The sequence below is a fragment of the Convolutriloba macropyga genome, chromosome 10 (genome assembly GCF_964194025.1).
Source record: "Convolutriloba macropyga chromosome 10, txConMacr16.3, whole genome shotgun sequence".
Classification (NCBI taxonomy): Eukaryota; Metazoa; Xenacoelomorpha; order Acoela; family Convolutidae; genus Convolutriloba; species Convolutriloba macropyga.
The window spans coordinates 20,391,165-20,415,081 of record NC_134477.1 but is presented as its reverse complement, the minus strand read 5'-3'; the positions used below and the strand labels follow the sequence as shown (position 1 = coordinate 20,415,081).

The 23,917-nt window shown below is 39.3% G+C and overlaps 1 protein-coding gene across 1 annotated transcript; it reads right to left on the bottom strand.

Annotated features, from left to right (window-relative positions):
* Window positions 1-2,259: 2,259 nt before the first annotated feature.
* LOC142348412 (granzyme B-like) lies at window positions 2,260-17,631 on the bottom strand. The gene is made up of 4 exons (XM_075399768.1): window positions 17,388-17,631; window positions 15,865-15,955; window positions 14,849-15,151; window positions 2,260-2,491 (listed from the first exon to the last, which is right to left on the bottom strand). The coding sequence occupies exons 1-4, from the start codon at window positions 17,611-17,613 to the stop codon at window positions 2,311-2,313; spliced, it is 801 nt and encodes a 266-aa protein (XP_075255883.1). The 5' UTR covers window positions 17,614-17,631; the 3' UTR covers window positions 2,260-2,310.
* Window positions 17,632-23,917: the final 6,286 nt, after the last annotated feature.

Genomic DNA, 23,917 nt, shown 5'->3' with positions numbered 1-23,917 from the left:
CCGATACGTTTTCGAAACATAAAAATATTAAGCCTAAAAAGAGCGCAATCGATTTAGTATATTAGTAGGCTCAACGAAAATTATGTTAAACGAACTTTTTCTTACATAGTTTTAGCACTTCAGAAAAACAGCTTCAAATAATCTGAACTATGTTTGATTGTTCGACTAAGTCCGATAAACTGTTGAATCTCCGTTTTCAGCAATTTTTTATTTCAGCTCGGTCATGACACGAAGTGTCAGTGCGGAACCTGCTTGGGTAACTTTCTCCAATTTTGTACTTTTTATTTGTGATATATAGAACATCTGTTTGCCTGAGGTTAGAATAAATGTTTATTCTGTTTGTCTGAGGTTAACTAAGCAATTTTGAAGATCTAACAATGGGATTAATTCAATAAGTGATTCATAGGAGCTCGCATCTTTTTGCTTCTCATGTCTCTCTGAGTGCAATTTTGAAGAACCTTTTCATGGTTTTTTGGTTCTACTGCTTATTTGGTGAAATTAAATATGTTAATCTTTTGTCAAACGTCATTGTAGTTTTCACTAATCATTGCAAGGAAGGTTGACTTCAATTGCGCGTAATCGACATTGAATTGAGTCTTTTTCATAGTTTTTTATTAATAGAAATTGATGTCTAAAATTGACCCGATTGTCTTGAGAAATAATTAAGTTGTTTATATGGATATGCATCGTGAAAAATTTTGTTTTAATTGGATCCTTGTAACATAATTTTAAAAAGCCGTTGGCTTCAAGACATTTAAAGTAACTCACATCTATTAAACGAGTACTGCGAAATCACCAGGCCAAGGCGTCCACACTTATTTCACCATTATTAAGCAATAATAATAATACTGTAAAGCAAGTTCACTCTTAATTAGCAGGAAAAAGAGTGTAAGAGAGTAATCTCTTTTCCTTGAGTGCAGCCTTGCCGCGTAGAGGTGTTCGGATGTGGAAGCGGAAATTTAAGTAAAACTCCCACTGAATGTGTAAAAATTACTCTAAAAAGTGCTGGTTGTACTGGCGGTTCAACTCTGTAGAGCGCTTTGGTTATGTAGGAATCGTTTTTTTCTTCAATTGCAGCGCATGTAAGCAACTTCTTTGGTTTTTTGTCAAGTACAATTACAATAGCAGAGAACGCGCATGGTTCTATTAATTGGAGCTCACTTTTTTCTCCTCTGGTTGTTAACAGCCTTTTTGCCTCCAGGGTAGAGACGTGAGCTGATGTAAGCTGCAAAATTTTTTTAAGGAAAGCACTAAATGTGCTAATATTATAAATGAAGCATGTTGAATAATTGGAAATTTTTGTTTTAGGTACTGAATGTGCTGAAAAATGATTCCAACAGTTGTCTGCAGATTTCCTACCCAAGGTCCGATGCTTTTTTCAGCACATCTCTTGCATAATTTTAGCATTTCCAAAAATTCCGAATTCAACACTTTCAACACATTCGTTCCATAAATTCAACACCTAAATATTACTAATGGCACCGTCATGTACGCGAATGGTTGAAAAACGATCAATTAAAATCAGAGCTTCGAAGTTCTTTAATTCAATGAGTAAAGCCGATGTTCTTCTCTACAATATTATTGGATCAAATGAAAAAATTTTTTAAAAGTTTTTATCATAAATTTAAGGATACATTTGTGGTGGTTGAAAACGTGTCAGTTTTGAAAAAAGAAATTGTTAAATTTCACGTGTTTACCAAATTTTGTTATGTAAGTATAGTTCATTAATTTATTGATTTTCGCAATTGCCTATCGAGTTTTTTTTCAAGTTCCAGTTAATGGCGATTTTTCATTCTGTTCAGTTAAAAAACAGACAAAAACTCATTATGTCCATAATAAATACAGAATTGAAGTTCCTTATGTTCATACTAAGTTCAGAATTTTTCTATGAATTTTACCATGAAATGTCTATAAAGTGCCATGATCAGAACTCTGTCCATAATAAAAATCATAATGAAATTTTTATGATTCAGTACTGAAATATCAGGAGACTTAGATCCGGGAGGGCTGAGTTGAGGGGTGTATTATAGCTCATTTTATTGGATTATTGACATGCTTTATGATTCCCATTAGTGGATAATCATTAATTGTGACCTTTTCTTCAATTTGACAATTAATCCCCTTCTAAAATGTCTATTTTTTTCCTTCAGACAGATAATTTCTTATCGGGGTTCGAAGTACATAAAAACTTATATACTTATATACTTGTAAACTCACTTTCCACGTAATTTTACATCATTTGCACCATGAAACCCTCAACCCATTTGTTCTTCTTTTCTATTTCAACTACACTCCTGACAGATTTATTCTTCAATGGTCGAATACCTCCATTGTGAGCTCCACCCACATTTTGAAATAGCCCACTCTACTCACAGCTGTGAGGCCTGAACAGGTGCGACCATCTGTGCTGTAGTTCTCCCTGGATGACACTATGCCGTACAGACACACACAGTCGTGTCCCAAATGGGTCGCTGAGAAGATTGGACTGCCACTGGATTGAAAACGGAGAGAAATGTGACTGTGGGTTGATAATGGAAAAAAATTGGGTCTTCGGCATTCCCATTATGGAAACATGCAAAAAATCTTAATCCCAAGGAACTCCCCATTGGCCAGGTAAGTTTTAAGGGGAAAATATTTTTTCATATCATTTATGCTGCTCCTCGAACTTCGGGCTGATTATCTGAACATTTTTCATCGTGGGGAGCAAATTTATGCTCCTCGAACAAGATCATAGCCTGCATTCACGGCTGCATTAATAATGGTATTAAAAACTGAACTGATTTCTATTTCAATTCTTAATTATAAATATGTAAAATGATTTTGACAGACAAAAAACCTCTGCACGATCAAAAGTAAAATTTATATATAGTTGACAAAAAATTGCTCAAATTGTTTCAGGTATTGAGACGCAACAGCTTCTTCAAATCTATTCTAGTAAAAATTTAATAAACGTTGTTATGAAAAGCAAGCTTGAGATTTTTTTGATTACGCAAAGTAAATTAATAGTATCGACAATTTGAAAATCGAAAACCAAGGGAAAACGAAGATATTGTGAACTTTTTATTGCAAATCAAAATCAGGTGATTCTAACAATTAACAAATGTAAAAGGTTGGAAAAAAAACGTTGGAAGTGGATCAACAAGCAAAAATTTATTATAGGTGTAAAACACACTATCTGAACTTTAATTCATCGAATATGTATCTATTATAAAGCATCTCTCTCACGTAACGTCAAGGCAACTGTCTTCAATACGTATCAAGGCAAAAAAACCTCTAAATGGCCCGGCAAATCTAGCTATATTTGCTGGCAGGTATTTTGTCTGAGCTCAGATTGGTCACCGATACGTTTTCGAAACATAAAAATATTAAGCCTAAAAAGAGCGCAATCGATTTAGTATATTAGTAGGCTCAACGAAAATTATGTTAAACGAACTTTTTCTGAGCTTTCTACGCATATTAGAAGTAGAATGGTTAAGAAATATGACGTAATAAACTTTCTCGCTGGATAGATTTAAATAGCGCATTGCTCATTTAGTTTACTCAGTAACATCCTCCGGCCCGGAAGAAAATGTTGGGAGGATCGGTACAAGCTTAACGAGTGGGCGGACGAGCGATCCGGACGACGTGCGTACCACGGCGGAGCGGGCGACGCTGTCGGAGCCGTAATGGAGTTCTTCAATCCGAGCAGTTGGATAGTAACCCCTAGGGTTGCTTTCTTCAACGATCCAAACTAAATCACCAACCCTGAGGTGATGCTCGGCAGGCGTCTGCCACTTAGCTCGACGATTCAGCGCTGGTACATACTCCTTAAGCCAACGTGTCCAGATTGCATTGGCGTAGGGCTGTGCACGAGCGTACCGCTTACGATGATCGAACTCGTCGACGCCAACGATAGACGGAATTCTGGTTGCTTGGTTACCGAGTAGAAAATGGTTAGGTGTTATTGCGCCTAGGTCGGACGGGTCGGCGCTAACGGGCGTTAAAGGACGTGAGTTTAGTGCGTATTCGACCAGACAAAAAGTAGTGTTCAACACCTCATCTATGAGGCGACGCGTACCGAGGATAGTGTACAGTACTCTTTTAAAACTTCGAACTAGCCTCTCCCAGATGCCACCTTGGTGTGGCGCACTGGGTGGATTGAACCTCCACTTAATGCCCTTATGTGCAAGTTCGGTGGCAATGTTAAGCGTATTCCATTTTTCCACACATTCACGGAGCTCTTTCTCCGCTCCAATGAAGTTCGTACCATTATCCGACCAAATCATAGCAGGAGTACCCGACGGGAGACGAACCGCTCCACTCCCATTACACAGGAACTAGTGCCCATGGACAACTTCAACATGGACAGCACGAGTAGTGAGACAAGTGAAGAGAAATCCCCACCTCTTCTCGGTAGTCCGACGAACTGTGACGTAGAATTGTCCGAAGTAATCAACCCCGGTGTTGGTAAAGGGAGGAGACTGGTATGCGATTCTCTCCTTTGGGAGGTCTGCCATGATAGGTTGAATGGTTGCTGCACGGAACTTTCTACACAAGACGCAGTTTGATTTGATGGAACGCAGTGCGGAACGTAATTTAAGGATGGCATAACGTTCCTGTACATTTGACCGTAAGTAATCGTTGCCCTGGTGATGGTTTTTCAAATGAGTATGCCGCAGAAACAGTTTAACAAAAGTATGACGCGCATCCAGCACGATAGGATGCTTAGTGTCAAAGTCAATTTCCACTAGCCGTCGGAGTCGACCAGAAGAACGGATGAGACCATGAGGCCCAATAAACGGAGTAAACTGAGCAATGCGGCTGCTCTTCTTAACGGATTTGTTGTCAAGAAGATCCTTTCTTTCAGTATTAAAGGACTCTCCCTGAACCAAGTACTGGAGATGACGCTCGGCTTCGTCAAGCTCAACAGGGTAGGCTATACTGCCGTCTACGGTACGGTAACTTTCATGAGATGGTAAAAGACGGAGCACATATGCGATGACACGAAGTAGTTTTTGATAAAAACTGAACTCATCAAACGGGATTAGATTACTACTTTGTTCCTTAGGGGGCTTGGTTACGGATGCGGCTAAAGATGAGATGGAGTTATCATCTTGTTCCGTGGTTACAGCGCCGAGCTTGATGTTATCAACGACGTCAGTATTTGGTACAAAAGGGAATTACTTAGTTCTCAAGAAGTCAGGACCCCTCACCCAGCTACTTGATTGCAAAACTTCAGCGGACATACCACGCGTGCCAGCATCTGCCGGATTATCACAAGTGGCGATGTGGTTCCATTGGTCAACGCTGGTGTTCTCCAGGATTTCACTAACCCGATTTGCAATGAAGATGGGGTGTTTGTTTGTTGAGTTTATCCACTGCAAGACGATTGTACTATCTGTCCACATAAAGACTTTGTCGACAGTAACCGTTAATGCCCGACAGATTTCCCTTTTTAAACGGGCAGCGAGGAGAGCGGCTTGTAATTCCAACTTAGGAACTGTCATTACCTTCATAGGTGCAACACGGGCCTTGCCCAAGACAAACGCCAGCTCTGTTATAATCTCCCCGGAGGGGCAAGTTACTTGAGCCCTAAGAAAACCTACTGCACTGAATACGTCTTGCGAGCTATCACCAAACATGTGGAGTTCAAGATGATGGAATGGTCCTGAACAGTAACTTCTCGGTATAGTGATCTCAGCTAACCGCGGCAGTTCAATACACCAGGCAAGGAATCTGTCAACTGTGTCCTTAGGTACCTCGTCATCCCAACTTTGTCCATTGACACGCCAAATGTCTTTCAAGATTAACCGAGCACCAACAGTGAAAGGTGTGACAAGACCAATTGGGTCGTAGACCTGTGACACAAGACTTAAGACCAAGCGCTGTGTTAAACTTTTCGTGATGGTGCTGTTAGTGCCCCTACTCACAACCAGAGTATCGTTGTTGTGATCCCACTTAAGCCCAAGCACAAGCATTGATTCCTCCTTTGATGAAACGATGACCTTCGGTTCAGTGGATTGAGCAGACCCATCAATTCGGTCAGCCAGATCTGGTACATTGCTTACAAACTTAGTAAGCTTGAACCCAACTAGATGGAGAAGATGTACCAATTCCTTCGACCTAATGAGGGCCCTCTCGGGGGATTCCACTGAGTCCAAGTAATCGTGCATGTAGAAGTTCTCAAGGACGGCTTTCGCAGCTTCTGGGTACTCCTTAGCATTATCGCGTGCCGTGCGCTGAAGTGCGTAGTTGGCGCAGGTGGGCGAATCTTTTGCCCCAAAGATGTGGCGCGTATACTGGTGTACCACAACATTTGATGTGGGGTCCTCCCGCCACAAAAAGCGCAATGATGGTTGATCACATGGTAACACTCCAACTTGGAGGAACATTCCCTCGATGTCGGCAGATACGGCAAATGGGTGTTGTCTGAACCGTAGGAGTACATAGATTAGGTTTTGCAGTAAGTCAGGTCCGGTGAGTAATGACTTATTAAGAGATGCGCCATGGAATTTAGCTGCTCCGTTTAGTACCCTACGGACCTTGCCCGGCTTGTTCGGGTTAACAACCGGATGGTGTGGTAGGTACCACTCTCGTTCCGAGCGACTTTACACCTAATGAGCGTCTTTGACCCTTACTACGTAGCCTTTGTCTAAGTCCTCTTTGATGGTATTCGAGTACTTTTCCCTTAAAGTCTGGTCTTTCGTAAGCCGCTTTTCCAAAGATTTCAATTGAACCAGCGCTGAGAAGTAATTGTTGGGCAGTTTGATGTTATCTTCAGCCCATAGCATTCCTACATCGTACTTTTTTCCATTATGCACGGTGGTGTTTTCAAGAATTTCATGCGCACGCGCTTCCGAGGCGGATCGTGGGTCTACTTGCTTAAGTGCGCCGTACGACTTCATGTCGTACCAAGATTTTACCTGACTATACAAGATTTATGTTCAAAATCCTGCTCCATATTAGCTTTGAAACAAGTCGAGACTAAACCTGAAGACGACGGTAGAGGGCCGCTTAGAACCCAACCTATGGGCAAGCGAACAGCGAAAGGCGAGGACTTCTCGTCGGCAGCGAAGTACTCTAATGGGCGGATGGCATGATACACATCCTGTCCAAGTATCATCTCGATGTTTCCGTAGCAATATGTAACTGGGTCTAGAACTGCTAGGTGCGGGTAGGTTCCCTGAAGTGCTTTAATGTTAATGACGTCGGCGCCTACATTCAAATTTTCCTTTACGTAAGGGCTGACTTTAAATGGTTCAAATGCTTGGTTGTCGCGTGGTGGTACAATTAGTTCAACTAACTTAGTGTCTACAACCTCCTCGGTATTTATACCCTTGACTGTTAGTTTCAATGCTGTACCGTGCAAACCAAGTCTATTTGCAAGATCATTGGACACCCAAGAGTTACTGCAAGCGGTATCACACAAAATTAAAGCCGTGGTATCTTTACCGGAGGAGCTCTTCAACTGTAATTCAGTCACCTGAAGGAGGCCTTTCACATTACTCACAGATGACAAAGTAGTGGTCTTACTCAATGATTGGACACTAGGAAGTTTACTTTGATTTGCGCCAGCATTAGAATTACTGTTGTTGTTGTTTGAAGGGGATTTTGATGGATAAACCCTCTCGGCTCCATGGAGAAGTGTATTATGGGAGCTGTTACATCCGTCTTTCCTGCATTTCCTGGGATTTGGGCATTGCCTAAACATATGCTTTTCTCTCAAACATGAGAAACACAGTTTTGCTTCCGCCACTACACTCCCTACACTCCCAGATGCGATGGTTACCTTTACACACAATGCAGCAAGAGGTTGCAAGCGTTGCCAATGTTGAGGCTGGTCTTTGAGTGCCTTTAGTTTGTGTATTAGCAGCAAAAGTTCTTGAGGCAACTTTGGTCTTTACTACTGAGTTGGTGTTATCCTCAGTTCTTGCTTTCGATGAAGTTTGTTTCATTAAATCATGTGCCTCGGCCTTCTCCTTCAACCACTCGTTGAAGTCAAGGAGTGTTGGCTTAACCCAATGTTTCTTCACTGTGAAGAGTGACCAAGACTCTTTTAGATTGGGCGGCAATTTTTGCACAGCCGTGTTAAGCAGTGAGGCGCTCTTAAGGTCTGCGTCATATGAAAGTGATTTAAAGACCCCAACAAGACTTGAAATTGTTGCAGAATAGTTTATGATGTTATCACTATTGTGCATCTTTAATGGGGGGAAAGAGCTGAATTTGTCTAAGTGTGCACTGACTACTGCCTGTGGTTGGCCAAGTTTACGTTCGAGTGTCTTAAGTGCGTCCTTATACATTACACCGCAGTATGCGAACTCAGCGATGGCGGTTTTAGCTTTTCCAGTTACAAGAGTTTTTAGGTATGTTAACTTGACGTCATCAGTCAAGGACTGTGCGTCTATGGCGCTTTTAAATTGTCCGAACCATTCGTGCCACTGCAGGGGATCACCATTGTACTGTGACAACTTCCACTCGGGCAGTGGATCGTTCTTCTTACAAGTAATTGCCTCCGCCAACTGCTTTATCAAATCCGCAGAGTCCAAAGAAGGAGCCGAAGGTGTGGGATGCGGCGGGCCACCCCAACACAACGGGTTCAAAACGGTAGCTCCATACGTTGGCGGAATGATCGGAGTGACAAAGGTGGGGGCGGTACCTGTGGAAGAACTAAATGGATTCGCTTGCATGAAGTCTGATGTTACGTAATTTTGAGCGCCTGCTGCTGCTTGTACATGAGAGGAGCGGTGCGATGTAGATATATGAGGGTTGATTGACGGGGCCGGTTGTACGGTGTATAAGTTTGCGGATGTTCGTACAAGTGGTACTGTATTAGATGGGACTGCTGCTGGAAAACGCCAGACATTTGGATCTGGAGGAGCAGGAGGTGTGTGGGTTATAGGGACAAAACTTTGGGGCGGAAAGCTCTTTTGTGGGGGTGGTGGATGAATTGAGGTACAAAAACGTTTGCGGAGGAAACGAATGGTGCAGGCGGAGAATGGGGTAACAGATTGACATTATTCGCCACGGGGTTAGTGGCTTGTAGTGGTAGTGCTTGTGGCGGCGAGGGAGGAAAGCGGAATGCTGGTGGGATTAACGGTAAATGCGGTGGTGCGAGGTTTAGAACGGGGGATGGTGGGGCTGGTACATTTATGTGTGCTTGTGGCGGATTAGGTGCTAGAGGAGCATTAACGATCGTATTAAAAGGTGGTGAATGCGGAGGGCTGACTAAATTCAACTGTCCCGGCATGCTCGATCTGCGAGGGAATTGATGATCTAATTGCAAACCATCGAAGTGCATTGTTGCTTGAGACAGTTGTCGGGCTGTGTTTGGGGCGTTTAGTTGAGTTGGCATACCAAAGTTTATTGGTGATGGAGGCGTATATTGAGGCTGTTGCTGCTCTTGCATGATGTTGTTTGCAACATGTGCATCATTGGTTACATTGGTTCTACTACTTGGTTCTTGGACAGGGAGGTTGATGTTGGCCTCAACTTGACTATGTGTATTGAGATTGAAGTGTGAGTTTGGAAGTTGAGCTGAAGAAGGTCGTTGGACAATTGCTTGGTTGGATTGGGCGATGGAACCAGAAAAGTGCAAACTCGGTTCGTTTGCAACATCTGCCATGTTCCCGGCCGGTGACGAATTAATCCAATCTTGATCAAATTTCTTGCTCTTGACTGAACTTCTCTCCGTAAAGAGCCCACTCATTTTGCCTGTACCAGAACCGTCTGCTGATGATTTTGTCATCAACTCAATTTCCTCAAGTGCTGCAGCAGCTACTTCCTTGCGATGATTCTCCTCAAGCTGCTCAATTTCCAATTCCTGCAATTTCGTTTGTTTTTCAATTTCGAGACGCTGTCTAGCAATGCGAAGCTTTGCTTCATGTTGTTTCTCAAGTTCCTCCCTTTTGAGTCTTGATAGTTCTAAGTCTCGTTAACGCTGACTTGATCTTTTTGAGGAAGTCATATGTGAACTTGATTTTGAATGGTGAGAGGTATACTGCTCTGCTGTCTCTTTGTCATGGACCGAATTGATATACCCTCGAGCAGCAGCAATGAACTCATCAGTTTTCTTTGTTACAGTCTCTAACCATTTTTCAAGGTTCTTACAGGCAGCATTTGGATTTTCAGTCTTTTGTGCCAGATCAAAGAGCTCTTCATTTTTATCAACTACTCTAATAAAAGCGTCCTTGCACTTCACAAGCAGACGTTCGATCTTAACTTTCCTATCTTGCTTATCCACAGCATTGTTAATTTCACCATAGATGTTGTTAAGTTCAGCCTCTAATTTTGCCCTCGCACTATAAAGTTTGTTGAATTTGTCCTGCAAAGTTGTCATGATCCTAAGAAAAACAGGAACCACAAGTTTAATTTAGTACTACTATAAAGTACACAGACATGCAACAGCACAACACAAATGAGTTATACCGAACCCTAGTGTGACGGTTTGCCTAGCAAACCGCCAAAGAGCAAAGATGTTCGTCGAGTACAATAGTACCCGGCGAAATAAAGAAAGAACGGTGCGCAGGAAGCGCAAAAAGGGCAAAACGGGAGACGGGACGGGCGGGAAGTGACGCCTAACGATTAACGCACGACGCAACGGGGAACCGGACGGAAAAACGGGAGCGTCGGGCGAAAAGCGCGCGACGAAGCGGGAAAATGGCACAGGCGGGGCGGAAACGTCGGGCGGATGGCTCGCGACGAAACGGGAAAACGGCACGGAAGGGGCGGAAACGTCGGGCGGATGGCGCGCGACGAAACGGGAAAACTGGCACGGGCGGGGGCGGAAACCACAAGCGACGAGGCGGGAAGATCGATGCTAACAGACCACAGCAACAAACTCAACCAAACAAGCTAGCCGTAATTCCAGAATAAACTTAAGTCACATCCTAGAAAGAAGGAGAGGAGCTACTGCCAGGTAAACTAGCACAAAACATTATGGGGGCTTTATCAACGGCATCAAAACATCAAACATGAAATAAATCACGGCAACAGTGTAGTATAACCAAAAGTCGGAAAGGTCAGGAACTTTACTAGCCGTAACTCCAGAACAAACTTAAGTCACACCCTAGCAAACCACCCTACCCAGACAACAAAAGTGCATACTACAAAAATTAATAAAGCTAGAACAAATTGCTAGCAAACCAGTGTGGTGAAAGTCACGAAACAAACCAGCCGTAACTCCAGAATGAACTTAAGTCACACCCTAGCAAGGAATGAGACTACACAACAAACCAGCATACTAGCAGAGAAATTTTACTACAGCAGAAACTCAACATACTACATCATACAACAGATAAACGGGGGATAGAAGGAAACAAAGTGACAAGGAAACAAAAGGAGGGAAGCGGAAAATGAAACCAGATAACCTGCGGAAAACGGATGGTAGTGAAAAACTCGAAGAATGGGGAGAGCGAAACGTTTAGTAAAGCGCTATCGGAGAGAACCAACCACAAACTAACCCGTTACTCGTGAGTTAACTAAGTCACACCGCCAGTCAGCGGGTAGACTCCCACAACAGCGCGTGATTAAGTGACATTCAGGTTATCAAAGGCTTGTGTGAGTTCCACCTCCTCGAACGCATGACGGGTGCGAAGCGTTTTACGACGGCGCTTTGAAAGTTTCTTCGGACGGGAGCGTGCTATCAAGGACAGGAGGTTGTTCTTACGAGCTAAGACTATAGTGAGTGTTTTCAGCTCAAGCGCAGGCCTTTGGTGTAATACTCTGTACTCTTTAAGTAAACTAGGATCTTTCTGTTTACGTCTAGACACAATGTCTTTCACTAAATGGATGGTAACTAGAGTACTACGCTTGAGCTGATCGTAGATATCAGGAGTTCCCTCTCTGGGGCAATACACTATAGCTTCTATGCGCTCCTGATACTTTTCAAGCACTTCAATAAGCTGCGAAGGTGTTAATGGCTTATTGTTGTTACTGCGATGACGGGACAATAAATTGTTCACCACATTTTGCCATATAACTAGCCTCTTTTTATCACGGAAGAAATGACTCAATTGAAATTGCGCGGTTTTTTGGACTTTCAAAGCGTTAGGATTAAAACTCAGACCCGGTAATGCGTAAATTCCTTTTTTATAATGGTCTTGTAACGCTTGAGGCAAAGTTTTTATGGCGTGATGCAGTGAGCCAGCAGCTAATATAAAAACCATATAATGTTTTTACAACCTAACTGATGTGAGCTTTGCTCAAACTCCGAACCTTGATGTTAAATGCACAGTTTTCACGACTTCCCAAGAATAAGCGCTTATTGGAAAAAAACCCTGAGTTTTTTCTTTCCAAATTTGAAAAACTTGACCAACTTGTTCTTTTTCCTCTTTATGACAACTTTATGACAAATTTAAATCGACAGTTTATGCAATTATTACATCTGCGTAATAAATAAGTTATTTTCTATAAACTGCTAGGGATAATAGGAAATTTTCCGAAAGTTGATCAAATTTTTTCTATTTTTTTTTTGCTTCGCGTAAATTAAAACGTTGACATCTTTCTTAAACCAATTTCGGCAAGATATAACGCAATAATACAATTATTGCATTTTTTTGCCGAAATTTTTCAAATTTGATGTTTTTTAAATCAAAAAGTGTATGGGGTGGGTAATCGGTGACCGTTATTCAAAAAAAATCAGATTATAGGAAATAAAACCAAAAATATAAGGGGAGTGAGGTGTAGCTAGATTTGCCGGTTGCGGATATAAATATGGAGCATCAACACTTGAAGTAATAAAGTTTGAGTTTGGATAGTTCTTACAGTTTTTTTAGCTGGAGGAGAGCTTTACAAGATTTGCCTCATCGTATTGATCGTTGACGGTGGAGCATCACGTGCCATCATTTGACCGACAGTCTGCAAAAAACTTGACATCACTGTTTGTCACTCTTCCTCTTGTAGCTCCTCACATGACATCAATTCAGCGTGGTGTCGTCGCATCTAAATGGGACAATTCTTTTCTTTTCTGTTCCGTCATAAGATTCTCTCCCAAAAAGATCACTTCGATCTTCTTAATAACTTCCGGCTATCGCCACTTCCTTCATTTTGATCATCATTGAATCTTTGATATTAGCAATACAGCAAAACGAGGAATCGGAAAAGGAGGTCCTGCTGATTCGGGTTCTCGGGTTACTTTGAAGTCAGACAAGGGGTTAAGCACACAATCGGGGAATAAATGACGTTTATAAAGACCTAAGTAACAAGTAACGCTGTGCGTAGTGGACGCGAAACCATGATACTGTTTAGAATGCGGTGGGAAGTTAATTGAAGGAACAAAACAGCTGATAGCGATTAGATAGTTCATCAATAATCGAGCAGAAAGAAGAATTGACGTCTTCAAAAGTCAACTCATTATGTCGCGGTACCAAAAGTATAGGTGTAAAACACACTATCGGAACTTTAATTCATCGAATATGTATCTATTATAAAGCATCTCTCTCACGTAACGTCAAGGCAACAGTCTTCAATACGTATCAAGGCAAAAAAACCTCTATATGGCCCGGCAAATCTAGCTATATTTGCTGGCAGGTATTTTGTCTGAGTTCAGATTGGTCACCGATACGTTTTCGAAACATAAAAATATTAAGCCTAAAAAGAGCGCAATCGATTTAGTATATTAGTAGGCTCAACGAAAATTATGTTAAGCGAACTTTTTCTGAGCTTTCTACGCATATTAGAAGTAGAATGGTTAAGAAATATGACGTAATAAACTTTCTCGCTGGATAGATTTAAATAGCGCATTGCTCATTTAGTTTACTCAGTAACATTTATCAAGCAATTACTGAAACACTTAAATTACAAGATTATTTACGATGCCTTTATCCCTGTATCGTTCAGTCGATAAAAGAGCAAATTTTGTCTTGGAACGTTTGATCAGATGAAATTTGAGTCTTTTCTCATTTTTTTTTTGACAGCATAGATATAACATTAAGAGACGACGATAAAAAGAGAATCATCTTTTATTTTCACAATTTTAAATAAATAGCTTTTTTTATAAACGATCGTGAGGGCAAATTGTCTTTTCGTAAGAAACGTTTAGTGGAAGCAGAAATTTTTATGTACACATAGAAAAATTTTACTTCCAGCAGTCATATTATTCAATAGCAATATTATGACGCATTCTGCTCTGTTCTTTTTTGTAAAGTTGAACCGATGGAAAAAACTGTTAAGACATTGACTTTTGATCAATTAATTCACTAAGAGTTGTAGTTATGAACTACAATTCTTTTAAAATTGCTTTATCAAAAATATGATCAGCTTTTTTGGATAAAGCAAATACGTAAAACTGGTAAATGACAAAAATTTGTTATTTTTGCTAATGAGTTTTCCAGAACGTAATGTCAATTAAGTCAAAAAACCATTGCCAGATTAATTCTAATTTTATTATTTTGGTGAAGATTTTTACGAGAATCTTTCAAGTTTTTATTCATCGTCCATCACTCTTGCCATTTGAATCCACTCATTACTTCCCAGATTGAGGCGCAGGAAGGAAAATGGTATATACAGACTGTCTCAGGCGGCAAGTGTCAATAGCCACACCGTCCCAGACCGAAAAATTTTATGTCAAGATTTTCTGGCGTTCAACAGTCTTTCGCTTTCGTTTGTCCATGTACAGACTGTAGTGCGTTCATGCTCAGACTTTTGTGCGTTTTTTGATGTTTCCAGACTATGTAATTTGAACGCACAACCCCCCCCCCCCCCCCCCCCCTCCGTTTTGGACATACTTGATTCCGTCTGGGACCTCATCTTGGATAGGGTACATATCATCATTTTGAAAAAAAAACATTCTAGCGTCTTTAGAATTCAAGGTTTTGTAAAGAAAAAGATACCTATGGATTGATCGCATTCATAAACTAAAACATGAACAAACCTATCTCTCTGGCAGTCAGCCTGTTTGTTGAGATACACCATTTTGTACGCCGGATCTCCAACCATGGCGTTAATATCAATTTCAGTCTCGTGCAGAATATCTGGAAAATTGTGACCTGCCTCATCGATGGCACCCATTCCCGCCACCATGAAATTGTAATGATTAACCCACCATATGGTGTCATCGCACATTCCCAGAGCCCTCGAGCTATCGACGCGCTCTTTGAGCTTGAGAAGTGCTATGTCGTATGTATTGTAGTAGTTGGACAAGACATCTGCGTCCCTTTCGTAGGTTATCGTATCACTGAAAGCCAAAAATGAACGATGTAAGCAAAAAGTATATCGCAAATTTTTCACTTCTTGACTTGCAGTGTAAGAATGAATGAATGAATTAAATTTAGTTGGGTGGTTAGTTACAAGTAAACAAACTCATGTATTTTAAAAACAATAAACATTAGTCCAACCAATGAGAAAAACCTTGCTCTTCGAGTGGTTGCCCAATTGAAAACCTAACATTGGAAACTTTTAAATTGAGCCATTTCTAAATGGAAAAAAAATTGGATGAAATTTGGAAAAAAAATGTTTTAAAAACATTAATTATTATTGTTAAACATAGTTATTATTGTTTTAAAAACATTAATTAATATTGTTAAACAATAATTATTATTGTTAAACATTATTATTGTTTATTATTGTTAAAAACATTAATTATTATTGTTAAACATTAATTATTATTGTTAAACATGTCAATTACCTGATGAAAAAATAACAGCCCACAACAAAATAAATTATAAACTTATGGACAAAATATATTAGTGTCAGTTTTCCATGTTGCCCCGCTGAAAATGGTAATCAATCATCAGTTGATATTTTGTACATCTTTATAACAGTATAGAGGAACTGCAATGGTTAAACCAAATTTTGAACTGTGAACAAACTGTACAATTAATTACAGAAGGGAACAATTTACTATTTGTTGTAGTAATATTGCTTATATGATCACAAAAATATTCTTACTATTCTCCAGGTAGGATAAATCGTTCTACTTGCACAATTTTTGGTTCAGCTCTAGCGTCCGCGAAGTCCCTGACATCAACATTGGCAAACACTGAAACAACAAAAACCTCTTGCATATCATACTTCAAATTATGTAGATTTGAATTTTTTTGGGCAGTTTCCTCTGCCAGCTGAAGATATTGGAAGGCATTTTTGGTTTAAAATTGAAATTCCGTGGCAGAGACCTGTTTCCAATATGTCAGGCGTTTTTCGGAAGGAGTGAAAAATTTTTCACTAAATTGCAATTTATGTCACTTTTTGCCTCGAAAAAAAACTTGTTTCCGCATTACGACGCAGAGGTATGCCCCCAAAATTTCCGCCCTAGCAAAATTGGCTCAAAAATTAGATACATACAATGAACGAAATTAGGAGACATCCTTTGTATCTTACTTTTCGCAAAAGGGGTTCCGCCAATTTTTCGAAATAAAAGAACATTCGGAACGAAAAGTAGGTTACAAGTCTTGTTGCACGTTTCCGCTCAATTTAGGTATCTCTTATTCGCGCGCATTTTGAGCATGCAATAAGCACTTTAAAAAAGATTTAGTTAAAGTTATCAAAGCTTTAAAGTGCTTTAAATACATGCAACCACAAAAACTGATTTTTTTCCGAAAAATCCCTCGCACATCAAAGGCTTTGTATATCAATGTGGGACTGGTCGGTTTTAATAAGTAGTAATAAAGTACTATAAGTAGTAATACAGTGGTAATAAAATGCTACTAATAGTAATAATTAGGCTTAATTAAATAAGTAGTAAATAACTTAGGCTTAATTGTGGATTATATGCAAATTCGAGCTACATTGCGTGCGAAAAATCGATACATAAATGGAGCAGATGCGTGATACAAGCTGTGCGAAAAATAGGTTATAAATTTGTACTTGTATTTCGCGGCTAGGATTAGGAAGCTTTTGCAAACACATGTTAATAATTTCCCTTCCATTTTGCCGTTTTCTGCTAAAGTAGCTATTTTTCGCAATATTGTTCCATTTTCAATGTATTAACAAAGTAAAAACGAACACGAGATACACGCATCGGGCATATCTGCCCGTGACGATTTGAGTATACCTCTGCGTCTTAATGCGCTAAAACACAAAATACTTGAATTTTGTAAACAGTTCATCCGAATAGCGTAATTAAGTTCTGGGTTGAAAGAGTGTTCAGTTAGAAGAGAGAGGAGAGTGAGGAAAGCAAACTTTATAGACTGAATCAAAAAAATCTACCGGACTGATTTCAGAAAAAGCGTTTGGTTTCAGAAATCTGTGTACCGATGAATTTTTGTTATAATCAAAAATTATCAATAAGTAAGGATGACTAAATTAGATTTAAAATTGAAGATAGGGTACTCAAAAGGACTTCAGGCAGAATCAGGTATCGTGCGCAATTTGCGAGCTTTAAATTGTATATAAGAATGTCAGGAACAGCAGAGACCTGGCATTTTAAAACATGCACGTGAAAAGATTAAGTCCCTTTAAAATGCAGTTCTTACGTTTCTCTCGAAGGCATCGTGCAGCTGTTAAGACCCACCGAGATGAAATTAAGGTACCGCCGCATGTTTTGCTGTTCTGATCCATATCAACTACGTTTACTTGAACATAAAAAGATCTTGGAGGCGCAGGCAAGGCATGTCTTATTCGTTTATCGACATCAACATCAACGGCAAATCCCTCTCCGATCAAGAAAAAGGCGCAAATCGTCTTTATTTGTGCAATCATTTTGATACTTTTTCGAAACCAAGCAACCGAATTCGAAATTCAATATAAGAAAAATAAATTTTGTTAAAGAATCTTTTCGCAGAAATTGAGATTAATTAGGAAACAAATGCCAAGCCTTAACGCACCATCTGCTAAATTGATTTGAATGTATTGTTTGCCTCATTTTTACGAAACAAAACCCTGTTTTTCAATTTTTATGGTTTTGGTTGAAATGAAAAATTCTTTTAAGTCAAAGCAGAAGTTGATAGAAGCATAACACAGATGTCTGAGTTGCCCATATAGGCGCGGCCTTCAAGTTGAGACAGCAGTTCTTCTCGCGCACTCTTAAGGCCATATCTTCAAAAAAGATGAACCCTCCTTACCTTGTTTCTCACCCATTGTTGAACAGCTTTGATAGCTTTTGAACTTCTGGGAAACTAAGGATTGATGTCTAGTGATAAATAACTTGCGTAGGGTCTGTGAACTATGATGCCTCAAATGAATTTTTGTGATAAATTTTAAAACTATGTTTCCATAAAAGTCCTTTTTGGCTGCTTTTTAAACTTCTTCATGATTCCAAGAAAATGGCGGTACATTATATGATCTTTGGGGCCTTCTAACAAGCAAGAGCAAGTAAAGCAAGAGTGAAGTCCTTGTTTACATTTAGGGACATTTAATGACACGAATTTTTCTCAAAGACCATAAAAACCAGCATGGAAGGGGATAAAGGGTAACAATTTGGTCCATCCTACCTTTTAGCTTCCACATTATTTTAAATATTTGCGTAAAAACTACTCTCCAGTGTGGGATAAGGTGACAAGAAAACTTTTATAATTATTAGTATATAATGTCAATAACAGATCATAGTAAATTGTACTATAATAAAAAATTTCATTCGCATTTTTTTTCAAACTGAATCTTATATTTATACTAGCAATTAGAAAATCTTGGTTCATAAACGATTATTGTTATTATCAGGAGTTGAGCCCGAATCATCAATGGATTCAAACTCGCCTCCTTCTAGAAAAGAATTGTTTGAGTTGACACTTCAAGTTATTGCACTCAAATCCTTCCCGCCATCGATCCACAACCCGTATGTTAAAGTATAGTATTTTTAGCTCCCAACTCGTTGGTTGAGCTGTCAAAAACTTATCAATATGTGTTGTCCCAACTTATGGGTGATATAATTCTCAAGACCGACTTGCCTCCTAACTGGTAGGATAAGGATTCAAAGATCTCCTCGCGTTTAATGTGTGTCTATAGCCAGGATCATGATTGCGGACCCCCGGATTGCTATAACGGAGACTGATTGAGATAACTTAATGAAAGCTAACGGCATCTCCTCCGGCTGCAAACATCTGTTATCAACCAGAGTAGCGATTCGTTTGAAGGTCTTACGAATTGTCTCTGAAAATCCCCCAAAGGACTCAAAGGCCAGAGGAATGAAATAAATTCCGACTTTGCTACATTTCTGGGCGTACTGTTCGTAATTCTTGTCTTTAGCAGCTGACAAGACACAACCACTCTTCTACGACGCATTTATAATAGGGCTCTACTGCAAGAATGAAGTGATGGCGACGTCCAATGCTGCCGGTTGACCGACATTCCCTACAGGTAAGAAAATGTTGCCCGGTCTGAAGTTATTGTCGGGCAGTAAACTCTTCTGTTGAGAGATGGGAGACAAAAGAGCTCCCGAGCGATCTGATACAATTTTGTCTTCTATACGATTATGACATGAGATCATATCAGCCCGACTATGGCATGACACGGCATGATCGCCCATTACATCTAGAGTCGGGATTGCGGCTGCCGATAACCATGCACAAGGCTGCGGTGGACAGAGATTTCAAACAGGCTTTTTCTCTAATGGATCTTTGTTTTCTTAATAAAGTGTCGTAGGTTGAGTTATCAAGTTCTTCCCGAATTTTTCTTCGAGAAGAATGTGTCGTCGCAATTTCGCCCAATTCTTTAATTGCTTTAACAAATGAAATGTAGTTAATAGGATTACGGCCTGTTAGTTTTTCCACAAGTACAGGGGATTGAAAAACCGAACTCACGTATGCAGCCTCAACTTGATTCCTACACTAGTATTGTTGATTGGGAGGCATGCGTGGTCCCAAGATGTCTTTGACATTAAGACTCCCAGATTTCCTTCAAAGATTGCACGCTGATCCGAATCAAATTGGTATTATAATTTACAACAATTTTTTTTGAAAACTCCACAAAAATGCAAGAGTCATTAAAATCCAATAATAGGTTGAGCAGTTGGCTTGTAATTGGCACTTCACGAACAATAGCTTCTTGTATCTTCCAGATTTACTTCCTCAAAGCAGGTAGCTAAATGTAAAAAAAAAGTTCTTTAATATCAATCAATTCGAGCCTCAAAATGAAAAAGATTACATCCATACATCCAAATACGTCCAAAACAATCATACATCCAAATGCATTCATATATGCTTACATCTAAACACATCCGAAACTGGGATGTGAGAAAGCTTCATTTTTGCCAAAAGAGAAAATTTTTATAAAATTTCAGTGCAGTAAGGAATAATAACTGTCGATGGAGAAAGAAAATCATCTCGCACACAGATGACGAAAAATATGTGAAGGCAATATAACCGCAATTATTTCATCAAAAAGCAAAAATTTCATTAAAATGATCTCATTAAAAAATGCCAAGTTATATTTTGGTCGCGAGAGAAGAGAAAGCAAGTCTTTTATCAAAAAGATAAAGATATCGAGCAAATATTTACAGTTAATGTCATAGAAAATGCTGTCAGCTGTACTAATTCGGACTTTAAGAGAGATATTGTATGGGTTCGATAGAAACAAACAGAAGGCTGAACTATTTCGTGGTTGGAATAAATAATCGCTTTCGCGAATTTCGTTATTAATTATTATAGTCAATTTAGGGGTGAGATAATAAAGGGGTTGAATTATTTGCGGGGTAAAATGATTTAGGGGTTAAATATAAATTATTAAAAGTATATTTTTTTTGTTCAGATTCAAAACTGTCGTACAAAAACAACAACAAATGCTGTTTGACGTGGTTTTTTTCCATGACTTCTGACGTATGATTCACACACTATAGAAAACAAAGATGTATGCAACTCAGAAAATCCTTCTGGACGACATCAAAATAGTCCAAAACACCCTTGATCATCTAAACAAAGACGGGTTTGATCACGCCTTGGACTACCTAGGCCAGCTAATATGGGGTGACCTGCACAAGCCGTCCAAAATTCTGCGCTTTAGGCTTGGAAGGTTTTATATGATATTTGGATATGCATGTCTGTGGGCTTTGAAGTCGATTGTAACATTGGACAAGGAAGATTTGAAGAAGGCCAAGGATTATGCGGACCAGTCTAAAAATACGGCCCAGAGGTTGGTTGGCTTTTTCCATCCCAGGTTGAGGTCCCAGACGGAAAGTTGATATGTCCAGAACCAGATGACCGCACGACGGGGGTGTCTTGCGCTCAAATTTACATTGTCTGGAAACACGGAAAAATGCATGAACGTCTGAACATGAACGCACAAAAAGTCTGATGTACGCATGACAGTCTGGACATAGACACTTTCCGTCTGGGACGGTCGGGGCATATCGACTTTCGGTGTGGGACCTCAACCTGGGATTACCTCCATTATTGCTGGCTTTTCCAATTTGTCGAAGCTTTGTGAACGTAAAGCCTATCCCACAACCAAACACATAAACTCATGATTATCATCATATCATTATGGGGGTACAATTTTGATGTGGGGGTACCTTCGTTAATACCTTGTTGTAACAATAAATAATAAATTAGTTTTTAGTACGAAAACAAATCAAACAGTCTGGGTATGTGATAACAGTTAGCACCCTTCTGAGTGAATTCTGGAAGGCAATACACCTGTTTAAACACGGCTTCAGAGCTATTCAAAAATAAACATTTAATATAAGTCTCATTTAATATAAAAATATTGAAATTAGCTTTCTTGATAAATATTAATTGCACTGACATTTTGTTTTTTTATCGCTAAAACTTTGCAAAAGTTTAGTTGCCATCTAGCAGAAACATCCATAAGAATTTCGGGATCTTTTCCGTTTGTGCCCCCCCCCCCCCCAGTACGATACGCGCCCCCCAGTTACAGAGCACGTGCCATTACATAGTAAATCACTATGTAAAAATATTGCACATGCGTCTGGGGGGTGCAAATAATATGCGCCCACTAAGCTGGGGGGGCACAAACAGAAAAGATCCGAATTTCGTGACCCAAGAAATATTTTTGAAAAAAACTACAAAACTAGCGCACTAAGTAATAGCACTTGTAGTGATTTGACAGTGTATAACTGACTATGGCGGCACACAAACAGACTAGACTCAACATCTGGTAGCATGAATCAACTATATGAGTTGTCAAGAACGCATGCAGAGGTATACTGAACGCCAAATAAGTTAGTCGCCCTAGTTTTAGGCCCCCGAAGTAACAGAATCAATTTTTGAGGCAATATTGCTCCAACGTAAAACAAATTTTGCACCATTGACCTACACTAGTCATCTCACCTACATATGAAGATCAGATTCAATTACGTTCACATACCAGAGATCCCTATGTAAATTTGATAAGCTCCATCAACGTTTCACAACTGAAAAAATACAATACTACAATTTAATCACATTTTTGCTCTCTTTATTGTTTAACACAAATGCAAACTTAGTCATAACTGAACAAATCTCAAAAATACCACATTTTGAGAAAATTTGCTTTTTACTGTGAAATTCGGATGAGGTTCATCACCTTTAGATTGGATTTTCATGTGAACTAATGTTGTGTTGTGTCTGGATTTCATATGTATGCGAGGAGACTACTGCTGGGGATCATTAGTGTTAGAATTATTTTCGAAATTTCAGTTCAAATTGGAGTAAAATTGCCTTAAAAAGTGAGTTTTTTCTTGCCTAAAATATCTGGTGTTAACATGCTTTTGCCAATCAGTACACTTATACAACTGTGACTCAAATTTTTCTATAAAAATTTCATCTGTTAAAATCAAAAGATCTAATTTTGCGGAAAACCTTCAATTTTCAACTTCGGGCTGATTACCTTCATATATTTAAGTATATCTGTGTATGATTTTTAGTTTCATAATTTGAACATTTAATCATTTTGGGTTTTTCCCTTAGCCACCCCCTGAAAGTATAGCCCCCATTAGTTTCTCTGCTTTTTTCATATACTTCAATTATTTTGCTGACTCCGGAATATTTTTTGTTAAAAATTAAATATCTGTTTATTAATAAGATAAAATTATTTCGGCTGAACTTGAATAGATGTCAGTTTCCGGGCAATCATGCTGGAATAGTTGTTCTTTATGACATGGAATTCCTTTAATTAAAACTTTAATGGGATGTTGTGAGAGCCATTTTGAAACTAAAGTGCTGCTTGAAACAATACTGTGACCGCAAAATTACATGATGAACTAATATGGAGGAGCTGCAAATAACATGCGGAACTTTTCCGTTTGTGCCCCCCTCAGCATAGTAGGTGCATATTATTTGCATCCCCCCGACGCACGTGCCCAATTTTTACATAATGATTTTCTATGTAATAACACATGCTCTGTAACGGGGGGGGGGTGCATAACGTACTGGGGGGGGGGGGGGGGGCATAAACGAAAAAGATCCTAAGCTGCATCCACTTTATGTGTTCATTTGTTTTTTTTTATCATATATATATATATATATATATATATATATATATATATATATATATTTAAACAAAATGCTATTTATAGAGTATCATTTCCATGATTGAGGGGGACTATAGGTTATCTGACAACTAAGCTGGGGTCTATATGGGAAAGAACCATCGTTTTTATTATTTATTATATTAAATCGTGACAGAAAAAAAAACCTAGTAGCACGCCAAGATTTTGAATTTCGATTTGTCCTGCAGAAATCGCACTTAAATTATTAAACTGACAGCATCTTTAAATAAATTGAGCTAGAAGAGAAAACAAAATCTTCATGCAACTTTTGGTTAGTTTCTTTACTTTTTCATTCATACACTTCAACTATTTTACTAACTTCAGACTACTCTTTTGTTAAAAATTAAATATCTGTTTATCAGTAATATAAAATTAGTTCAATTTAACTTGCGTAGATGCCACTTTCTGGGCAAACAAGATGAAATGGTCGTTCTTTCTGATATAGATTTTCTGTTATTAGAAATTTAATGCGATGTTCTGAAAGCAATTTTGAAAGTAAAGCCCTCTTTAAAACAATACTGTGGCCACAAAATTGCATAACGAACTACTAATTCCAAAAAGCACATTCAGTAATTAGGCAGCTTC